Source organism: Apus apus, chromosome 2 (genome assembly GCF_020740795.1).
Source record: "Apus apus isolate bApuApu2 chromosome 2, bApuApu2.pri.cur, whole genome shotgun sequence".
Classification (NCBI taxonomy): domain Eukaryota; kingdom Metazoa; phylum Chordata; class Aves; order Apodiformes; family Apodidae; genus Apus; species Apus apus.
In genome coordinates, this window is record NC_067283.1 from 115,245,975 (window position 1) to 115,265,646 (window position 19,672).

Here is a 19,672-nt window from a genome sequence, read left to right on the forward strand (position 1 = left end):
GCTCCCACTATAGATATCATAGCAACAGAAAATGTCTATTTACATGAGCACTTGCCATTGGATAAACTTAAGGACACACAGGTCATGATTACCAATGGCCCAGGACAATCAAGCTGTTTCAAGCACATAAAACACCTGTTGACCTGATTCTGCCCTTCCATCTTCTGCACTTTTGTAATCTATCCATCAAAGATGGGTGTTTCATCTTCAACATAGCTGCAGTTCTTTTTCTTCCAGCTAAATGTTGAAAAAAATTCTGTAGAATTTAAAGTCCATTTCTGTCTCCACTGAAACAACTTAAGAAAATTATCAAGTAATAGATTGTTATTGGCCCGTATTCTTTTAAGTAAGATTCCCCAGAGATATCAACACAATTAAGATCTACTATTGTAATAAAAGGAACACCTATTTAAAAAAAAAACAACAAAACCGAACATTTATAGCAAAGAATTAAGATTAAAGTTTGTTGCTCTTGTATCCATATCCACCAATCTAGTATTTTTGTGATAGCAAGATATTAATGAAAAATAAGAGAGCACAGTAAGATAAACTCCCCTAATAGCAGGGGTCCTTTTACAAGGGGATTCACTGGTTGGCATCCTACCATAGTACCCTCCCACAAAACCTACCCTTTAATTACTTTCAACTTTGAAGATGTACAGGATGCTCCTTGGGCTAAGGTCTTCTATCTGTACAACCTTTATCCTGATGTACAAGATGTTATCCTGACGTCTCTTGAATACAAAAGTAGGTGCAAGTAGGCATTGTCTTTTTTTTTTCCTATAGTGGTGTGGCATTCAGGATGTATAGTGCTTGTCTTGAACAATCCAAGAGATAAGTGATGGACTTTGGCACTCAGGATATCTGTTGTCTGTCTTGTGGCGTTCAAGAGTTAAACAACATTTGTTGATGGACTAAAGAGATGTCTCAGCAACCCACCCAACTGTTTTGCTTCCCCTCCTGCGACGAGTACCTGAGAAGTGGGGAGTTTAGCGTGGGACATGCTGAGCTTGGAGAAAAAGGAGATCTACAGCTGGCGCTAGGAACAGAATATCCAGTGATAACCAGGCCTTGATATGATATCTCATGAAAACCACCAACTTAGCAGGACAAGACAAACACTGCCGGTCTCAAGCCACTTCCTAGGACCGAAACTCCACTGCAATAAACTAATCCTGTGGTGCCAGTTGTCTCAACCTCCTCTTTGAAATGGCTGGTCTTAACACTTAGCCAAACAAAGACTAAACCTGTCTGCAGGACATAGCCCTGGAGCCATACCTACCCCCCTGCTATCTCGGAGGAGCACGGAGAAGATAGAAGGATTTTCTCCCTTATTCAGGGAGAAAAGTGGGGGTGCAGTGGAAAAGAACTGTATAAAAATCTGGGACACTACGGGTGCACTTGAAGCACTTCCTCACCAGGAACCACTTCCCCACTGATGACATTGCTGGACCGTGGTGGTAACTATGCTCCCGCTTGCTGTCCTCTGTGTCTCTGCTTTCTCCTTTCTCTTCTGTCTCTGTTTTTCTCCCTGTCCTATCCGCTCTAGGGACTTTGCTGTGTTACTCTAATAAAAGCTTGTTGTGCGTGTGAAATCTGACCTCCTTTCATCTTAATTTCACCATTTGGGATCACCTTTAAACTTCTTCTCAGATCCTGCCAGACAACAAAGGGTGCAGCTGCTGTGCGGCTTATACCGGGAGAGGGACGGCAGAATCCAGCACACCCAGCCTCCCACTGCGGTGAGGAGTGTTAGAAAGCAAGAGGGTTCTGCCCAATCTCTCATAAGACTGCACACCAGCCCTGCTGCCTGTCTGTGCACCCGAGGTTGTGTTACCTTTGTTTTGTCCTGGCAAGATTGTAAAAAATTGCCACGTATCTGAACATCGGATTGTGACAAGTGGTATACATACCTGATTCTTTAAAAAGGAACAAGTTCAATAAACTTTGGGAGAAAAATAAAATAATTTGAAGGAAAAACAACTTTCAGTGTCCACAGGCTTGTCTTGAAGAAAACTGTAAAATATGTTACAAGAAATCAAACCCTCATTCAGTACCATCAAGCTGTTTCACATAATTCACGTAATTCTCTTATAATGGAAAATTTATTTAAATGTATTTAAATTTAGGGCACAAAGGAGACTACTCTTCAATAAGACATTAGAAAAGGTTGGGAAGTTCTCAGCATTTGCCATTTGAACTACACTGACACTACACTGGAACTAAGAATTCAAAAGCACTGCAAGGTAAATTTCACACCTAACTCCTCACGGAAAAAAATCTCAGGTTTAAATACATATTTCAAAATAGAACAGTAAATCCAGCATAAGATAGCATGAAATTAGCTTTGTATCAAACTTCCCTTAAACCATCAAATACATTAATGACCAGACGTTGAAATTAATCTGCAAAATGTGTAGATTCTGAAAACATATGACAAAACATTAAGCTTTTTTTAGCTACTGTGACAAGTAATTAACACTTACTTTTGTCCTATACTAATATACTGCTGTCTTAATTCTAATATACTGCTGACTATATTTTCAGGAAAAGGGGTAAGAATGGAGAAGGGAAAAAGAGTTCTGGCAGATTGGTTTCTTACTCTTTTCACCAACAAAACCATGGCTATCTTTTCAAAATACAGCTACAGCAGTTAAAAAATGATGTTTCCTGTGAATATTTTAAGACACAGACCAAACACCTACACATAATTTAATCTAGGAGGTTCTGCCATTTGCATTAAAAAGACAATCCTCTCAAAGCTTCTCCTATGTCAAACAAGAATTTCATAAAGCAATAATCTTACTCAAAGTACTCCTAGAACCTGTTTATAAAATAAACTCTGAAGAACCTTTCAGATAACTTAGTCTTTTTTTTCACTTTTAAACTAATATAAAACTTAACTTCTTTGAAAATCAAAAAAGAAGGTCAATACTGACAAGGCTTTATGTAATAGTGATGCCAATAAAACTTCTATTCAGTAATTCTGTCTTAAACTTTTTTCAGTTGTTAGGGTATTGAGAAACCTAAATCTCTACTTTGCTTGTATCTGCCATCTCCAGTTTTTGAGTAAAACTGTCTTGATTCTCCTGTTATGCAAACCCAGCTATCTTGTTTATAACTTATGACATTCTTGTTAGTTTCATTAAAGTGGACCAAAACACATTACTCTTAATTATTTCTAAAGAAAAAATTAAACACTAGTTTGTAAATATACATACAACTAATGTCACTCTCCTTTCAAGAGTGGTTTACAAAATTTAAACTTCATTATGTACTACATCTAAATTCCAAAAGTCTATCTTCCTTTTCTTTTTTACATAACCTCTGGCATCAAAGAATCCCACCAGAATTCTTGTAGTCCCTGTGGTGTTCTGGTTAGACTAAACTTCAACAAGAGGTTTTTAAAAAAGAAAAGCAAAACAAACCATAATTTACACTATTTGAAACTAAGACTAAGTTATCAGTAAGATTTAAACTCAGAAAGCCACCAGAGAGTTTTGGAGACCTTTTGCTTTCTCTGCTTAGATTTTTACCGCAATCGTTAACCAGCTGTTCAGGCAGGAAGGAGCTTTATTTCCTTTGCACATTTTTTAACTTGCTATCTTATATTTGCTTTAATGAAAAGAAAATGAGCCTTCAGTCCTCATAGAAGCCCTGAATTTTCATGAAGACAAGTATTCTGTAGTGTTTTTCAATGTTTTTGATGCCAACACAACCTACTACAGGACTTCAGAAGAATATTCACCCATAACAGTTATCCCAGAAGTAGTACTAGGGTTCTTATCACTTACCATTGAAGTGGTTTCTTTTAATCCTGAGAAGGGTTCGTGATTTTCTTTCACAGCAGAGCCTTCACCAGCTTACCCAGGTTTGGTTTTTGATAGGGTGCTAGATGATGGGCAACCTAGCCTTGCCCTGTGGCTCTCTCTCCGAGCTGGGTATTCTAGGTCTAGAAGTTGACTGGGAGCAGAAAAGACAACACATTCCCCTTCAATAAACAGATGAAGCGGGGCCTGGTACTTGCACATATGTGTTTTAGATAGAGCCTTCTTATGGAATTATTTTCCCCTTTAATTCACATGCATTCCCTGAAGGTTCTAAGAAGAGAGCCTTAGACATATTTCAGACTCAGACAGAGAACTTCCTTTAGCCTTTATAAAAAAATCTTTGCACCTCAACCATGATGATACTTTCAGACACGTTCAAATGGCAATTCTACATCGTCAAGCAAAATCAAGGCAACATTCTACCTCTCAGAATGAACAATTCCACTTCCATTTAGAGGAAAGCGATTTTTGTAGATTGGTGAGATATGGATACAGACACAAGTAACTACTGGAATTCTTTGTTTTTCTGAAACCGGTATCTGAAAAGCTCTTCATCTGATGAACAGTTCAAGAGGCGAAAACTGAGAGAAGTCCAGCTACCAGAGGTAGACCACCCTCCCTTTAGGAAAAGAGTGCCTCTAATCTCGGACATGTTATTTCTACATTGCTTCCAGTCTTTAGTCAATCCTCTACCCCAATCACAGAGAAGTAAATTTTTAATTATATTTCAACAACATTTTTATCAAGAACCAAGAAAAAAGAAGTTAAATCACACAACATTGGATTGTTTCCCCATACAAATGGAAAAGCAATATTCCATCCTGATTTATCAGACAAAAACCCACCTAAATCATCATAACCAACTCCATGAAAGTCGGATGCAAAGACAATGGCCTACTGCTCCAAGCAAAGGAACACCACAGTTACAAATTATTTAAGATCTAGGTTGAAGTTCTCCAAATACCCACCACTAAGGTTAAAATCCTTGGTTTTTGTTTCAAAACAACATTGCTTAAAATATTCAGACCAGACTTAAGAACATTATACAGTAAAGAATGAATGAAAAGAAGTGGCGCTGCAAAGTTTTACATAATTCCCAATCTGCATAATTCTTGTTACTGACGGGAAAATGGATTGTGGTCTCCGTGATCCTTCTGTCCCCCATGTTGTCTCATTAGAAGCTGCTGGCAAGTGTCAAGTATTTTTCCCTATCACACATACACACCCACTCAGACAATTAACTTCATTCATACCAGTCTGCCACATAAAATGTTTTCAAAAAGTTAAGAACACCTGCTAGGTATACACCAGTGTTCAACCATGGACAGACACTGCACACCTTTTTCTTGTGTTATCTTTCATCCAAATACTAAGCTGATCAAATTAGTTGTTAAGCTTAGATACCACAGTCCACACCATTTTGGATAAATATCTTCCACTTATAAATGAAGATGCAGGAAAAAGTTACTGAAACAAGAATCAAAACCAGACTTATTGCCTCAAAATAATGTGCTCTGGGTCAAACAAAAATTGAAGACATGCAGTTTAAATTCACTGATATTAAAAAAACATATAGAAGGACTCCATCACAGAAAAACTCACACGCCATCTTCATTAATATACAAAGTATTTACAAAGAAAGCAGTTAGCCAGAATCAGCTATGTGGACAAGTTATAAATATCCCCCACAAAACACAAACACCAAACAGCCAATCTGTATCCCATGAGCTGCAGTGCAGCTATAACCATGTAGATTTGTATCAAAAAGCACTGTCATGGAAGTATAATTTTTGTTAAGTTAGTGAGAAGGGTGTTTCCGTAGCAGTTCCTTAGTATTTTACTGTTGCAAGGAAAAGGTGGACTGTTAAACAGCATATGCCAAGAAAATAATATACAAATTAGTGATAAATTTTAAAGCATACTCACCAACCTGCTGACATTTTTTCCCCCTCATTGGATTAACACTGTGTAACTAAAGATCAATTTAACTACCATTGTAAATAGCACAAAACCTTTCTAACACTGTCACCAGAGCTAATCGTCACTGAATTAGCGGAAAATACATCTCTCCTCCTTTAAGGATATTTAGATCATTTACTACATATAATCACTTATTTCATTCAAACACCATATACATACAACATTGACATTCACTTACATCATATTTAGCAACTTGTTGGGTTTTTTTCCAGTTCTTGAATAATTTTAAGCGTAAATCCCCATGTTCTGATATTCATTTACATAAATACCCTATCTCTATTAGCTTTTGTTTAAAGAATAGCAACAGTTCCTTGCTATCCCTTCACTCAATTTCTCTTAATTTCTGTACATAAACATATCACAAGATTGGAAAGACGTTTCAATCAAAACCAGCTTTTAGTATGCCTAAGTACCCACACCTACAGGAATGCAAAATACAGGTATGTGTAGGAATTGATCACGTAGCAGTACATCTAACTTAATAGAGCCACTAATGACATATTACTACTGATCACAAGTGACCATATACCACACACATTTTTTTAAGACAGATTATACAAAGTGCATCAAAGAGTGCATCCATTTTTATGTATTCTATCTTCTGTTAAGTATTAACCTCAGCTAACATAAGCGTCTGCATGAAAATTAAGACAGTAGCAATCAAGAACAGATATTTTCTCTTACACAGTTTTATTTATTCTAGTGGGGGAATATACTACTAAAATCATCTAAGCAGTATCAGAAGTACAGAATTTAATTCAGACAGGTAACACTAGGATGACACCTTAACTTTATACTCTTAAGAGCCTTCTGATACTTAGGAACATAAGGAGGAAGGCCTGCAAACCAGAACTCCCAAATTTTGGAGTAGGAAAAAAAGCAGGTTGAGTTCTAGCCAGCATAACCAAGAGCTTGGCAGTTCATAAAGCACATTACAACAAAGGCAAAGGGATAGAAAGAGTTTTCTCTGCTGACTGTTGGGGAAGAGAAGAGGTATAGAACACGCAATTCTTTGCCTACTGCTACAATTCAAGAGCTTCTCTGCATTTCCAGAGGCTACATTATAATGACTGTTTGTTCTGTACAGATAGCAAGTTCTCAAAGTCTTTACAGACAAGGGCCCTAGCTAGAACTTTCCTTTCCCTTTCACAGAGGCAGACAGGACCATCAGTTCAAATAATCAACATGAATAGAGATAAATTTACTCATATCTAGATCAACAAAGGTACATTACAAGTTAATAGTGTACAGAAAGATGATATTCTATTATCTAATAAAACTTGACGTAATGGATACAAATTACTCTATACATGCAGAGAAAGATACCTGCATATCACATAATTCTCTTAAGTACATATGTATATATGCATGTACATGCATATACATACATGTGTATATATGTACACGCACTGCCAAAATGCAGGAAAATCAATTTTGTTAAGTATTACACAGCAGGAATACTCCCACGCACATAGAGGGACCTTCCTTAAGCCTTTACTTACCTCATGAACTAGTGTCACAAACTGGAAGTTTTATGTTTTGGTTGTGTGATGTCATTCTTCTTCCTTCTCTAAACTCATAAGCAATGACGCACTTAGTTTAAAAACAAACATACTGCTGCAAAGTGAACTACACAAATTAGGTACTTACTTATCAAAGCTATCACTATATTTTATGAAGCTCTCCAATTTTTCCTTGGCATATTCTACCACATCTGAATGAAGCTCTATTCCATGATTTATCCCAAAAGGTCCTGTAAATAAAAACAGCATACTATTTTTAGTTTTCTCTCTTTCTTTCTCTCTACATCGCACAACTGCAAGGAACAGCATTACATCTTTCATATGTGAAAGAACTAACACCACATAAAACATAGAAGTCTTCCAATAATGACAGACAAAGTAACTTTTTATGTCTGTATTACCAATGCTTAAGAGGAAGGTGAAAGGCCACAGGATGAATGAAAGAACATGGACAGAACTGTGACAAAACAAATTCAAAGAATTAATTTTCTTCATAAGCAACAAAGAAATTAATTTTACTACATTTAAGTCAGTCTGAGCAAGATCTTTCCTACACAGCATTTAGTTGGAATACGACAATTTCAAATTATCATTTAGCTTGTATTTTGGTATTTAAATTCTGAAAAGTTTCCTTATTTTCTTATGGTAAAATTTTCAGCTTTCGCCAATTCAGAGATTGGGTAAATCTTAAGCACATTTGCTCTTCCATTTTGCAGGTTACAAAATCAAGTCTGCTCCTGATTTAACAATATAATAAATAATATCCATCTAGAACATTGAAATAGACCACATTACATTCACTCATCACAATCCAATCACAACTGCAACACTGCTCTCCTGCAGTCAAATCCAAATATATTTTCAACTCAAACTGTGTACCAAAAGTTAATGCTATTTTTCAGGGATGAGAAAAATCTTGAGACAGTATTATGAGGATTATTCACATCAGGAAGGAATCTAAATCAGATAGTCACATTTGCTGTGAGGATTCTATATTTAACATGCACTCATAGCCCAGGGACTTTAGTCATTGGAGCACAGAATTGGAAAAGGGAGAGGGAAGGGGAAGAAGGGAAAGTAAACATCAGTAAGATTAGACAAAACTTACACTTATATCGTCTACTGCATTCTAAATCTTTCCTAAATATTTAGCTCAAAAATGTTACTCCAATGAAACATAATTCAATTTGTCTTTTCTAGGACACCAACTAACAAAACAGACCTAGGTTTACTGAAGAAGGTTTTATTTTACTGAAAAAAAGAAAAAAAAAAATAGTATATATATATATGCACTAAGCTAATTAATCAACTACAATCCTTCAAATATTTTATCACACTTTCTACTAGGTGAAATAAAAACAATCCAATAGCTTACTAAAGGCAGTGCTTGTAAGACCTCTCTGATGGCAGGCAAGAGGTAAGTAAATTGTCCAAGGGATGTTCTTAGACCTTGTGAAAATGTGTACCTCCTGTTGACACACACACCTCCTGTAAATGTATTATCTATCACATTAAGAAATGCATTAGCATTCCTTCCTAGCTGCTTAATAATTTAATATTATCTTGCACAGTAATAGTCTACTATGTTTCTAACCAGTGTAGTTAAAGTGCTGCAGTATGCAGCAGCATCCAAGGTATGTTTTCTTTAATTAAAAATTAATCACCATTCCTTTGTCCTCATAATCTAAAATAAATTTAAAATGCATCAACATCTTCTCTCCCAAAATTCACAGAAACTTTCCTTTCAATACTAGATTTTTAAATACTAGGAACTAAAAAAAAAAAACAACAAACACATAAGTATCAGTTGCTCCAACAGCTTGCAATTACTTCTATGAATGCAAGACACCAACCATGATACACCATAGTATTCATAATTCAAACAGAAATACAAGAACTACGTCCTCTTCTTTCATCAGAAAAGTCACAGCTGTATACTTCAAAGAGTCAGTGAAAACAACTTCTCTGGTAGTTTCCAAAGTTGACTAGCCTCTGTCAGCATAACAAACTAGCAATTACACCATGTAGTCTGAACTATGTTTACATTTTACCAGTAACAACTGTTAATTTGCATCTCTGTGGAGTGGTGTAGGGGTATTTTTCAGTATGTTACTATACTTAAGTGCTTACCAGTTTGAAATTATTTGCTAATTTAATCTAGTCATTTTGACACTGTCAACATGGCAGAAATACTACTCACTACATTGTCAAATTGATAGATATCCAACTACTGTCAGAAAACACATGGCTCTGTTACTAATTTCAGTGCACACTGAAAACAGTTTAAAAGATCTGAGAGCTTTTAAAAACATATATGGTTTATTTTTTGTCAGAAAATTTCGTCTGTTTATTTTTCTTTCTTAAAGCAGCTGTTCCCTAGTTTAAAACAAACACTAAAATAAAGAAAAATTATTATATGTAACGACTTATTTTATGAAAGGGAGCAGAGTAAGAAAATAAAGGCACATAAACTGCGCTTACATCTTCCATGCCTCAGTCTAACACTCAACTACGTTACAACACTAGGCAGACTTTGGAGAGTAGGTACAGCACCACAGAAACATGGAAAGTTTGCTTCTGTAGGTAGCTGAGCAGTCACTGCTCCAGGCTCCTTGGCATTGCTAGAGAAGTATGAGCACCAGAGCTGGCTCTGTGGGAACACCTGCAGCATAACCATGCTTCTCAGAGGCTGTCGGCTAACCTCACCCTCTGTAGAGGACAAGTCTTTTCTTGTTTAATTTCTTTAACTCTGTATATAATATTCTCAAGGATAGGAATTCTGCTTGATAAGGAGAGATCAAGCCCAGGTGCATTCAATAGCCAACCAACAGCTACTCAAAATAGGTTAGATAAATACACAAGTACAAGTGCAATTTACATGAGACAATTTCTTTTTTAAACATCATGGTTAAGAAAGAATAAATAAAGTTTTCCACAAGGCAGATAAATAAATACATTACTCACTACCCTGAGCAAACACTTAAAAGAAGAAAATGCAGCAATATCTGTTTGTTTTAATACTGAAATAGAATACAGAACTTAAAATATTATAATCTAAATAAAAATATCTAATCTTTTAAACAGAAACAGTATTCAAAAGGAAAAAGCAACTCTAAGAGTCATTTTTATTTTTATTTTTTTTAAATACCTGTGAATGAACACAATTACTGTTTCCACAAGAGATCAGTAGAATCTGTTGAATGTATTGGTATTAACTGGAACAAAAGACACAGCTGGAGATGCCAACAAGTGATGTTATTTACTATTAGGGATAATTTCTACTCTTTAATAAATTAGAACAGATTACAAGAAAGCTAAACTAACTGAAAATTAACAAACCAACTCTTCACACTTCAGGTGTGTATATAAATCAATGCATCCACAATCTGTATACTACTTGTCAGCAATGTTTCTCTAACCAAGAAAATATTAAAACTTCACATAATACAGCCAATGAAATTGTATCTATGAAAACAACATACTAAAATGAATGTAAAAAATAACATTGTTGGTACACATACTCCATATTCTAAATATTGGGCAGGGGGAGAGAATTAAATATTTTTCTTCCAAAGGTAGGTTTTAAAATTTCAAATTTCAGCAATATTTTATTCCATTGCTTTTCCATACAGGAAATGTATTTGAAACAGAAGAAAGAAACACAGTGCTGTTAAAATAGTTTAAAAAACCTACAATATTTAATGGTCTTATCAGTCTATATGCCAAAACTTTTTCACTAATAAAATTGTTATATAAATGTATTTTTAAAAAATTGTTTGCACACTGGTAGAGATTTTTCAATTAAGTTTCTTCAAGCCACTAGCCTTTACAATTTAGATTTTTCTTTCCATAAGCTGAATATCAAAACAATAACCTAGAGTAACAACATGAACATGGCACAAATGAAGACTAAAGTTTTAGTCCTCAAAAATTGTTCCCCTATGCCTTTTCCTTTTAAACAACAAAGGGACTGCTTCATTTCAGACATGAATTTCAGATTACAAAAAGGCAAGAAGGAACAACTGCCTCTTCCAAAACACTCCATGAAATGTTACTGAACAGCAGTGTCAGTGAACAGCTTGTCGGTAACAGAGTATTTTAACAGAATATCTTACACACCCAGTCTTAAGTATGGTACTATCATTTTTAAAGAAGTAAACTTTTACAGGGCTTTTATAATCTTCCAAAAATATGGAGAAACACTATATTAAAATAAAAATGTTCAAATTACCTAATATTAATCCCACCATTGTACTCAAGTATCCGGTTCCACTACCCAGATTTAGAAAAGATAATCCAGGCTGAAGCTTCAGTGCTTCCATGACTTCAGAATAAATGCAAGGTGCTGACAAATGTATATTTCCATGCTTCCAGGCCAAATCTTTATAAGCATTGTCCCTGTATCCTTCCAGATAATAATCACCACGATCAATTGCTCTGAAGGCTTGCTCCACACTCTCTGTGCGAATGTACTGAGCTTCTTTCAAGTTATCAATTAGGTCATCGTTGTCTTCTCCAGCACTCACAGCTCCTCCCATGCTGAATTTCTATGACAATTCAATTAGTTTGCAAAATACATTAGGAGGAGAGTTTTCCCAAATGTTTTAGTATGTAATGGATTTTCAGTTCTTCTTTCAGAAGCACATCACAAACGACTCCTGGAAAATAGATATGTTTACATAACTTCAGTTTCACGAGAGGAACAAACCAACAATTATTAGAGGGTGATGAAATAATTGTTAGTATTGGATCACTTTATGAAGCAGAACTATTAAGAGTCAGGACAGCTAGCACTTAATCAAAATTATGCCCTTCAGATTTTAACACAATCCAACATTTTTCAGCTTAGCTTTAATATGTCAACATGAGCTGCCTACGTTAGCAAGTGATGAAATGTTACAGTTTACACAGGCACTGAAAACAGTCCTAAGAGTTTATCTCCTGTATTATAAACTTGGGGCAGAGGGAACCTGGGATGATGATGACACAAACACAAACTGCAATTACTTTTGGGCTATCTCTAGCCCCCTCCTGAGAACTACATGTTCAACAGAATTTAGCTCACGTACCAACTTAAGCTACACTTGAAAGGCAACAGGTTCACATGCTCTGAAATCACCCCACAGTGGGAGATGTCACGTCAGTAGTGATGTCCTGGAAATGCTTTTCAGATATTCACTTTTGAGTTGAAACAGAACACAACCGCACACACAATCACCCGTTGCTCTGTTCTGGATTCAGCACAGGAAGCCTCTCTGAGTATCTGAGTTCCTCCTAATGTCTGCCATATCCACTAGAGAAGTATTAATTCCTTAAGTACCTAGATGCTTTTAAGAGCTTGCCAGCTCTTACATGACTAGCAAGTTTCATTAAATCTACACAGCATAATCACTTGAAAAGAATTCCTGCAGATCTGTATTTTATTTGCAGCTATTACATTATTAATCACTAAACTTGTAAGATCCAGATGTTACCATTTTAATGTTGCATGAACTACCAGTAAAATGGCAACAGAAGCCTGAAGAAAAAAAACAAAAAAATTTAAACCACCTCTTCTAGACTATATGCAGATCACCACAACACAAATCTTTGTAGTTAAACACGTTAAATGAAGAACCTTCTCAGAACACAACATTACTAATCAACCTTTCCATAAAACTAAATGGAAACTGCCAGAAACTACAAGCAACTTGTAGTTGTAGCAATTTTATAGTTTTCCCCCCTCATTGCAACATTAAACAAAAAATTTTAGAGTCTGAACCGTTTTCCTGAAGAATTAAACTGCAAACAGCAATTATTCTTAAGTAGAGCACTGAAGCATCCTTGCAAATGCAAAAAATGTGGTCCCATGCTGGACTGTAACCCAATGAGTAAATTCACATTTCTGAAGATCAAGCTCTGAATCAAGAGAGTACTAGAACTACTAAACATCAGTTTAGTAGTTAATTTCAAGCACAAAATTTCAAACTTGTTGGATCGTAAAGTCACAATGCTTCTCCTTAACTACAAACACACTTAATAAAAGGCAGGGGAAAATGCTATGGGCTGCTATGACTTCACAATAAATTCTGTGCTTCTTTCTGAGGCAAAACAGTCACGGACATTCTGGAGTAGGAGGAAAAAAAGTCACCAGGCACAGTTATCAATCAGCAGGAAAACCTCTGGTGAAAGTAGAAAAACTGCACTTCTCAACATCCTAGAGATCCACAGAAGAATAAGTACACCCTTGTGTGTTTAATCATACAGGAATGTTCCTTTCTATTTGTGGGGAAAAAAAAAAAAAGAAGAAAAAAAAGAAAAAAAAAAGAAGAATTTAGAAATTTAGATAGGAAATGTGGAACTTGAGGAAGGTTTTGGGGTTTTTTTTAAGTAAAAAAAATAATTAGCAAAAATATTTCAGCCCTGCTCACCTGCCTGCAATTGCATCAAACCTAAAAGTTCAATGAACTATTAAAACAAACAACAGTTAAATAGCTTACAACTACAATGGTTTTTGCCGTTCCTTTAGCCTAAAGTTCATAACTGTCTTGAGATATGCTTGGAAGTAATTTTAATTAAAAAGTAAATAGAATAATTAAGTTTCTTGAAGATTAATGCAGCTGCTACATCCGAGAAACAGAAATATCACTTCTAGCACTGCCTGCAGAGTGCATTCACCACCTCACACCAGCAGATGGAGAGCTTTACTAACTATCCACACTCCAATGAGCAAAAAAAATACACAAACCCTTCAGACGGAAAAAAACAATCCTCCAACCTAAAGCTTTATCATTTCTCGTGCAAGATGTCTTCACTCATTTCACATACATTTCGTGCCCATATATAATATTTGCTAATTTCAATACAGTCACTATGCTAAAACAAAATTAATTTCTTCTGCTTTTTTTAAGTTTTATTTTCTTGGTATTATCTGAGAGCTACAGTTACTGTATGCATTACAAAATTTTCTACTCATGACATCCACCAAGTGCTTCACCTTCATTAATGGTTATCACATAGAATTACAAAAAGGCAAGAACAGAAAAGGCCTGGTACAAAGCATGACATTGTGGGAAATAGGAGAGAAAACAGGGTGCCTCTTCTCAAGAAAGTAAAGCTTAGAAACCAGAGCACAGCTGCTAGTTGGAAGTGGGGTTAAAGGTTGTATCTTATTCTGGATACACTGCTCAGGATGATAAAGGTGACATTAGGTAGATAATGATATTGTTTACTTTTTAGTTATCCTACTTTTGGTTTGCTTTCATTATTTGACTATGGACTATGGTGGTACTCTACTCTGGCCTCTACAGCTACAGGTAAACAAAAATGCTACAAGTGGAAAGTATTTTGCTTAAAAAACAAAAAGCCATCTAGAAAGTTAAAGAAAGAAAACTTTCCAGCAATTTTTTTATGTTTGTAGGCTTTTATCTTATGAAAGTAAAGCTACTTGCTTCTAACAGACAGCAGATGTATGAAGTCAGATACATTTTGGACTACTTCAAACACAGAGAAGAAACCACTCCACAAGCTATTTTAGCACAGCTGGAGAAAAAGGACAAGTTAGTCAGAGCTTCCTTGTGATAGGACCGAAAGAAAGACAGTAGACCGTATGAAAAAACTTTTTATAGCTGTAAAACTCACAGAAAGCATCCTGTGAAGCGCACCAATACCTACATTGAAATACATACTCATGAAGAGTATAAAAAGCATTCTGATGCCTATTATACCAAGAAGTACAGGTATTTCAGAAGAAAGGGGGAGGGTGCACAATGTTAACAAAATGCAGCAATTGCCTTTAGCCTTAGGAATCTTTGGAATACAGAACCCAACGGAAATTGTAGTTCAGGAGTTAAAATTTCAATATACTCTTGAATATAAAAAATAATTCACTGATTAAAGCCAACTACAATTAAAAAACTTTAGTTTCTCATTTCACACTATTGATGAATATATTTTTTTAAGTTGGAACACTTTATCTTGAAGATTTTTATATTCACAATAAAATGTCAATATACTTTCCAATTTCTGTAAACAACACACAACTGCATCACAACACTTCTAACCTGTTTCTGGTCTAACTTGTAACCAATTTTATTGTAATTCCCAATCATGAATAATTTCTGGGTTGTTGGTTTTTTTTAATCACATCAATTGAACAAGTACCTTTCACTATGTGAATGTGAATCTAAGCACTGACAATTTGAGTGTTTTAATTCTTCACCATGCTATGAGCTATGTACAACTCTTATGTGAGAAGTTAGTAACCTGATGTAAGGTTTGCAAAGGTTTTTTTTTCTCGCTCTCAAAGGTACTCAAGTTTTGCACATTTCAGATTTTTTACAAATACATGTGCCTATCAAGTTAATTCCTTGGGCTACTAAGGACGTGCACTCTCTCTTGCAGACTAAATACCATGCTAGCAAGGTATCCAGTTAATCTGACAGACAAAACCTTGCCTCTGCTAAATTCATACAATGTGAAGTATCTTACAAATCTAGTATCTTGCAATACTGACACATCCTGACTAAATAGATGACTCCTTAAAAATACAAATTACCTGAGCCTACTAACTTGACACTTGCATTGTTTCAAATTATGAAAAATGGAAGAGAAAATACAATAAAATAGGATCAGCCATACTTCAAGTCTGCTCCTCAGAACTAATAGAAGTCTCCTCAGAACTATTCTCACTAAGAGATTGACTTGGAATACACCACACTGATTCAAGACTGTGATATATTACTTTTATCTCATAAATGGCATGCAAAACTGCTTGGTGAACCTTACCCCTTATCCAGGAGGGGAAAAAGGGGAAGAGAACAATAAACCACTGATCCACTCATTAATACAGCCATAAGAGTCAGCTGTTAAGTTTTCCGAAAAAGGAATATTCTGTGACTGGCTATAGGAGGGAATTAACCACCAAAGCACAGGAGGGCCTGAAACACTTAAATCCATTTAACAGTTTACTCATGGAAGAAATCAGCAACGCTCCTCTGCTCAGCAGAGGTTTAAAGTTTCCAGGGCCAACATTCCAGTGTTAGATCTGCTTCTGTTCAGATTCAATTTGTGCCACTCCTGCAGCCATAATGAACTCAAGATCATGTTTTGCCTGTCCTCATCCCATCCAGCAACTCCTAAAAGAAACTGACTTCATTTTTAGTTTAGCTTCCCCTTTTCTCCCAAGTATTGTAAGACCGTCACGCAAGAGGAAATTCAACTCCAATTGCAGAGCTGAGTGTAACATTTCATCAGGACCTTTAGGATAAAAAGAACGATTGATTGCTTTATGTAAGGAAAAGAGAGATTGTACCATTAGCTTCACCAGGCAAAGGCTGGAAAAAAACCAAAACAAAATATGAAGTGTGTGCTGGAGGCAACTGTAGTAGGTGACTACAAAAATCAGAATAAACTGTGGGACACAGGTTCAGAATGAAGTCTTTACCTTTCTTAAACTTTTATACATATGCCTCACTGCTAAACTGCTACTACAGGCAATCAGAAGTCTAAGTACTTTGGAAAATCAGCTGCTACTTGAACTGCCTTCTCTTCTACAGCTATGTTTTGTTACTCCAAATAGTTTAGAAAGAGAGAAAACTTGTTTTCAGGACATAGTAACATACTACTTGGTTTATTTAGGAAAATTTTATTTTGAAACACCTTTTTGAAGTCTGTACTCTACAGACTTACCTCACCCAAAAACATTAAATCCTAACCTACTGTTCAGTGTATCACTTCAAGAAGCTTTTCAAGTTAAACAGAACCAAGTACTAAAACAAGTACAGTCAGCCCTCCAACATAATGCACTCCACAAAGCATACTTCAAGGTTCTTTGTTAATATAGCAATGGAACAAGGAACAGATCACAGGATTAAAGTTAAGCCAAATGAATGTAAACAGCTACAACTACTGACTTAACCTGAATTGAATTGACCTACTTGGGCAGAAAACGTTTGTCAAGTCTGATGTAAGCTTAAGCCTTGATCCTCCTGTTCAGGCCTTCAACAGCTGTTTATACAAGATTCCAGGTGTGGGCTTGCTCTCATTCTTCCTCCACCTCCAGTCACCTCAACACACCAAACAGTGTACGTGGTACTGCATTTCTCTATGCACTGAAGCTTACAGCACTCCATCAGTATATGAGAAGTGACAAGCACCTCAGTACAGATTTCATAATCAAATTACCTTAACCTTGGTAGTTCCAGAAGGCTGTAATTTTTGGACAAATCATGCAAACATCTAAACTTTTTTTTTCTTTTTAAGGGAAGAAAATTTAAAAAATCAATTAACAGAGACAGTTCAGAGGAACTAAGTAAAAAATAACACCATTTTTTGCTTGTTCACTCCTGGAAAAAAAAAAAAAAAACATAACAAACCAACCCGCTTTTTTTTTTTTTCTTTCTTTCTGTGGACTGGGATTCATTCATTTCTGAGTCTATGTTTTCTTCTGCGCTGAAACAGTTTTTCTCATCTGAAATTCTCCACACCCTCCAAGCTGTAGGAACAATTGGAAGCTGAAAGGATAATTTTCAATATACTGGTTCTACGTGTCAGACCTATTTTCAAGTATGCTGATAAAGACTTTAAAATTCATTATCTTTTATTACAAAGTAAACAATACAATCCAAGATATTTCTGGAATGGCACTTTTAATGCATAGCTTAACACCATATCCTAACTCAGTTCTCCTTATTGCTTAAAATCTGGGCAACAAAAAAATGTTTGCAAAGCTGAGCCTCCCAGGTTCACAATCAGTTCGCTCTCTTAAGTGTCATACCTGTGACACCACAAACATTCTGAATGCCTACTTCAAAATAAATAAGAGTTCACTATTTCTACCCCATATAGCTAGCAGTGTAGTTTGCCATACTGGGGTGAAACCTAGAGTTATCAGTTACATTTCTAAAATGTAAAGGTGTAGAACTATGCCCAGTAAGTTCTGAAGGAGCCCTATGCCCTCAGAAAGCAAGTCCTCAGCTGTGGTCTCTTATCTATTTAGGGCTGTGCTTGATTCTCCAATAGCTGTCGCTATGGTCAGCACATACCCAGCTTCAGTGTTCACATCCTAGAATGCCCACTGGGCTACTAACTGACCTTTCTTAATCATATCCTGCAAAAACACCCTCCTGAGAGACACAACAGCTGTCTCACTGCCCTAGTTTACTGATTCATTAACCACTAGTAACGAGTACCTGTTGATCATCTACACAAGATTACTTTCCCCCCAGTTCCCACATCAAATGCATGAGAACTTTGAATCTAGCCATTCATGTTACAAAAAACCTTAAATTGGGACCAAGCACAGAAACACTCATTTCTTATAAAGTTTTGTTAATATCTAATGTCACAGTAAGTTTTAATTTAGCCAGTATCTGCCATAACACTTTTGTTAACAAATGCTCTTATATTACTGAACAGCATTAATAAACAGTTCCTCCTTATATTCTGAAGATGATAAACTGAAGTGCTGATAAGAAAACAGCCTCTTACATGCCCAGAAAATTATTTCCCAAAGCAGCAAGATACTGTTAGCTAGCATAAACAGAAAGAAAACCAAAACCTCAATTTTGTTATGTGTCAGTCCAGTGATACTGTCTACAAGACTAAAAAAAATAAATTATTTCAGTAGCTTCAGAGAGCAGTGTGAACTGCTAATTAAAGTTTGAACATCTGATTGACAATGGTAAGAACTGATATCTATGGCAGCATATGACACAGCTTGAGTGGTAAAACTAAACAGGTCCTGGTAATAGCACTTGATCAGAGCGTAACAACATGCTTTTTTCCACAGTACACAGTGGTAAGATGTCAACAAAACAAGAGGCCAGTCTGTTGCTTACCATTAGAGGTCACCCATATGCGAACTGGTGATTACATCTCAAAAGGTTGTATGTATAACTTTATGAGTAAATGAATACTAGCTCTGACTTATTTTGTGTACCCTGTAGTAACCCATCAACTGTAGATTTCAAAACAATTAATACTGCTTCTCTACCCATACCAGTCCAAAACATTTATTTGGTGCTGCTTATTTGTAAGACAGTCCATAAAATGGTCTTGTCTCCAGGGAGCCCAAGATGGCTCCTGTCAAATTCCACTAAAAGATCTCATAAGCAAAGGATGTCAGCTTAACCCAATGTCCAGCATATAGAAGATCCCCTATCTTTCCTCTGACAGCAGTGTCCATGAAAGAATGCAGTAGCCACAGCACACTCTTTTTAAAGGTCTTAGCTCCTGAGAGGCATGCCTACAGCTCTGCCTATTCCCAGGCTACAACTATAAGTGTATAAACTGGCTGAAGAGTTCTGCTTTATCACTGGCTGGGAGAAAACAGAAAGGTGAGAAGCTTCTTTAGGGAGC

The 19,672-nt window shown here is 36.0% G+C and overlaps 1 protein-coding gene across 6 annotated transcripts in view; it reads right to left on the reverse strand.

Moving 5' to 3' along the window:
• The window catches only part of PCMTD1 (protein-L-isoaspartate (D-aspartate) O-methyltransferase domain containing 1), a 45,482-nt gene that overhangs the window by 13,009 nt on the left and 12,801 nt on the right, over nucleotides 1-19,672 (reverse strand). For 4 of the 6 annotated variants that reach the window (XM_051609372.1, XM_051609373.1, XM_051609374.1 and 1 more), the window contains 2 exons: nucleotides 11,565-11,991; nucleotides 7,461-7,563 (listed from right to left, as the gene is read on the reverse strand). In XM_051609372.1, the coding sequence (XP_051465332.1) occupies nucleotides 7,461-7,563; nucleotides 11,565-11,871 (410 nt within the window). In that variant the 5' untranslated portion in view covers nucleotides 11,872-11,991. Of the gene's footprint in view, nucleotides 1-3,794; nucleotides 3,964-7,460; nucleotides 7,564-11,564; nucleotides 11,992-19,672 lie in introns of those variants that run through there. The other 2 variants (XM_051609375.1, XM_051609376.1) reach the window with 2 other exon arrangements.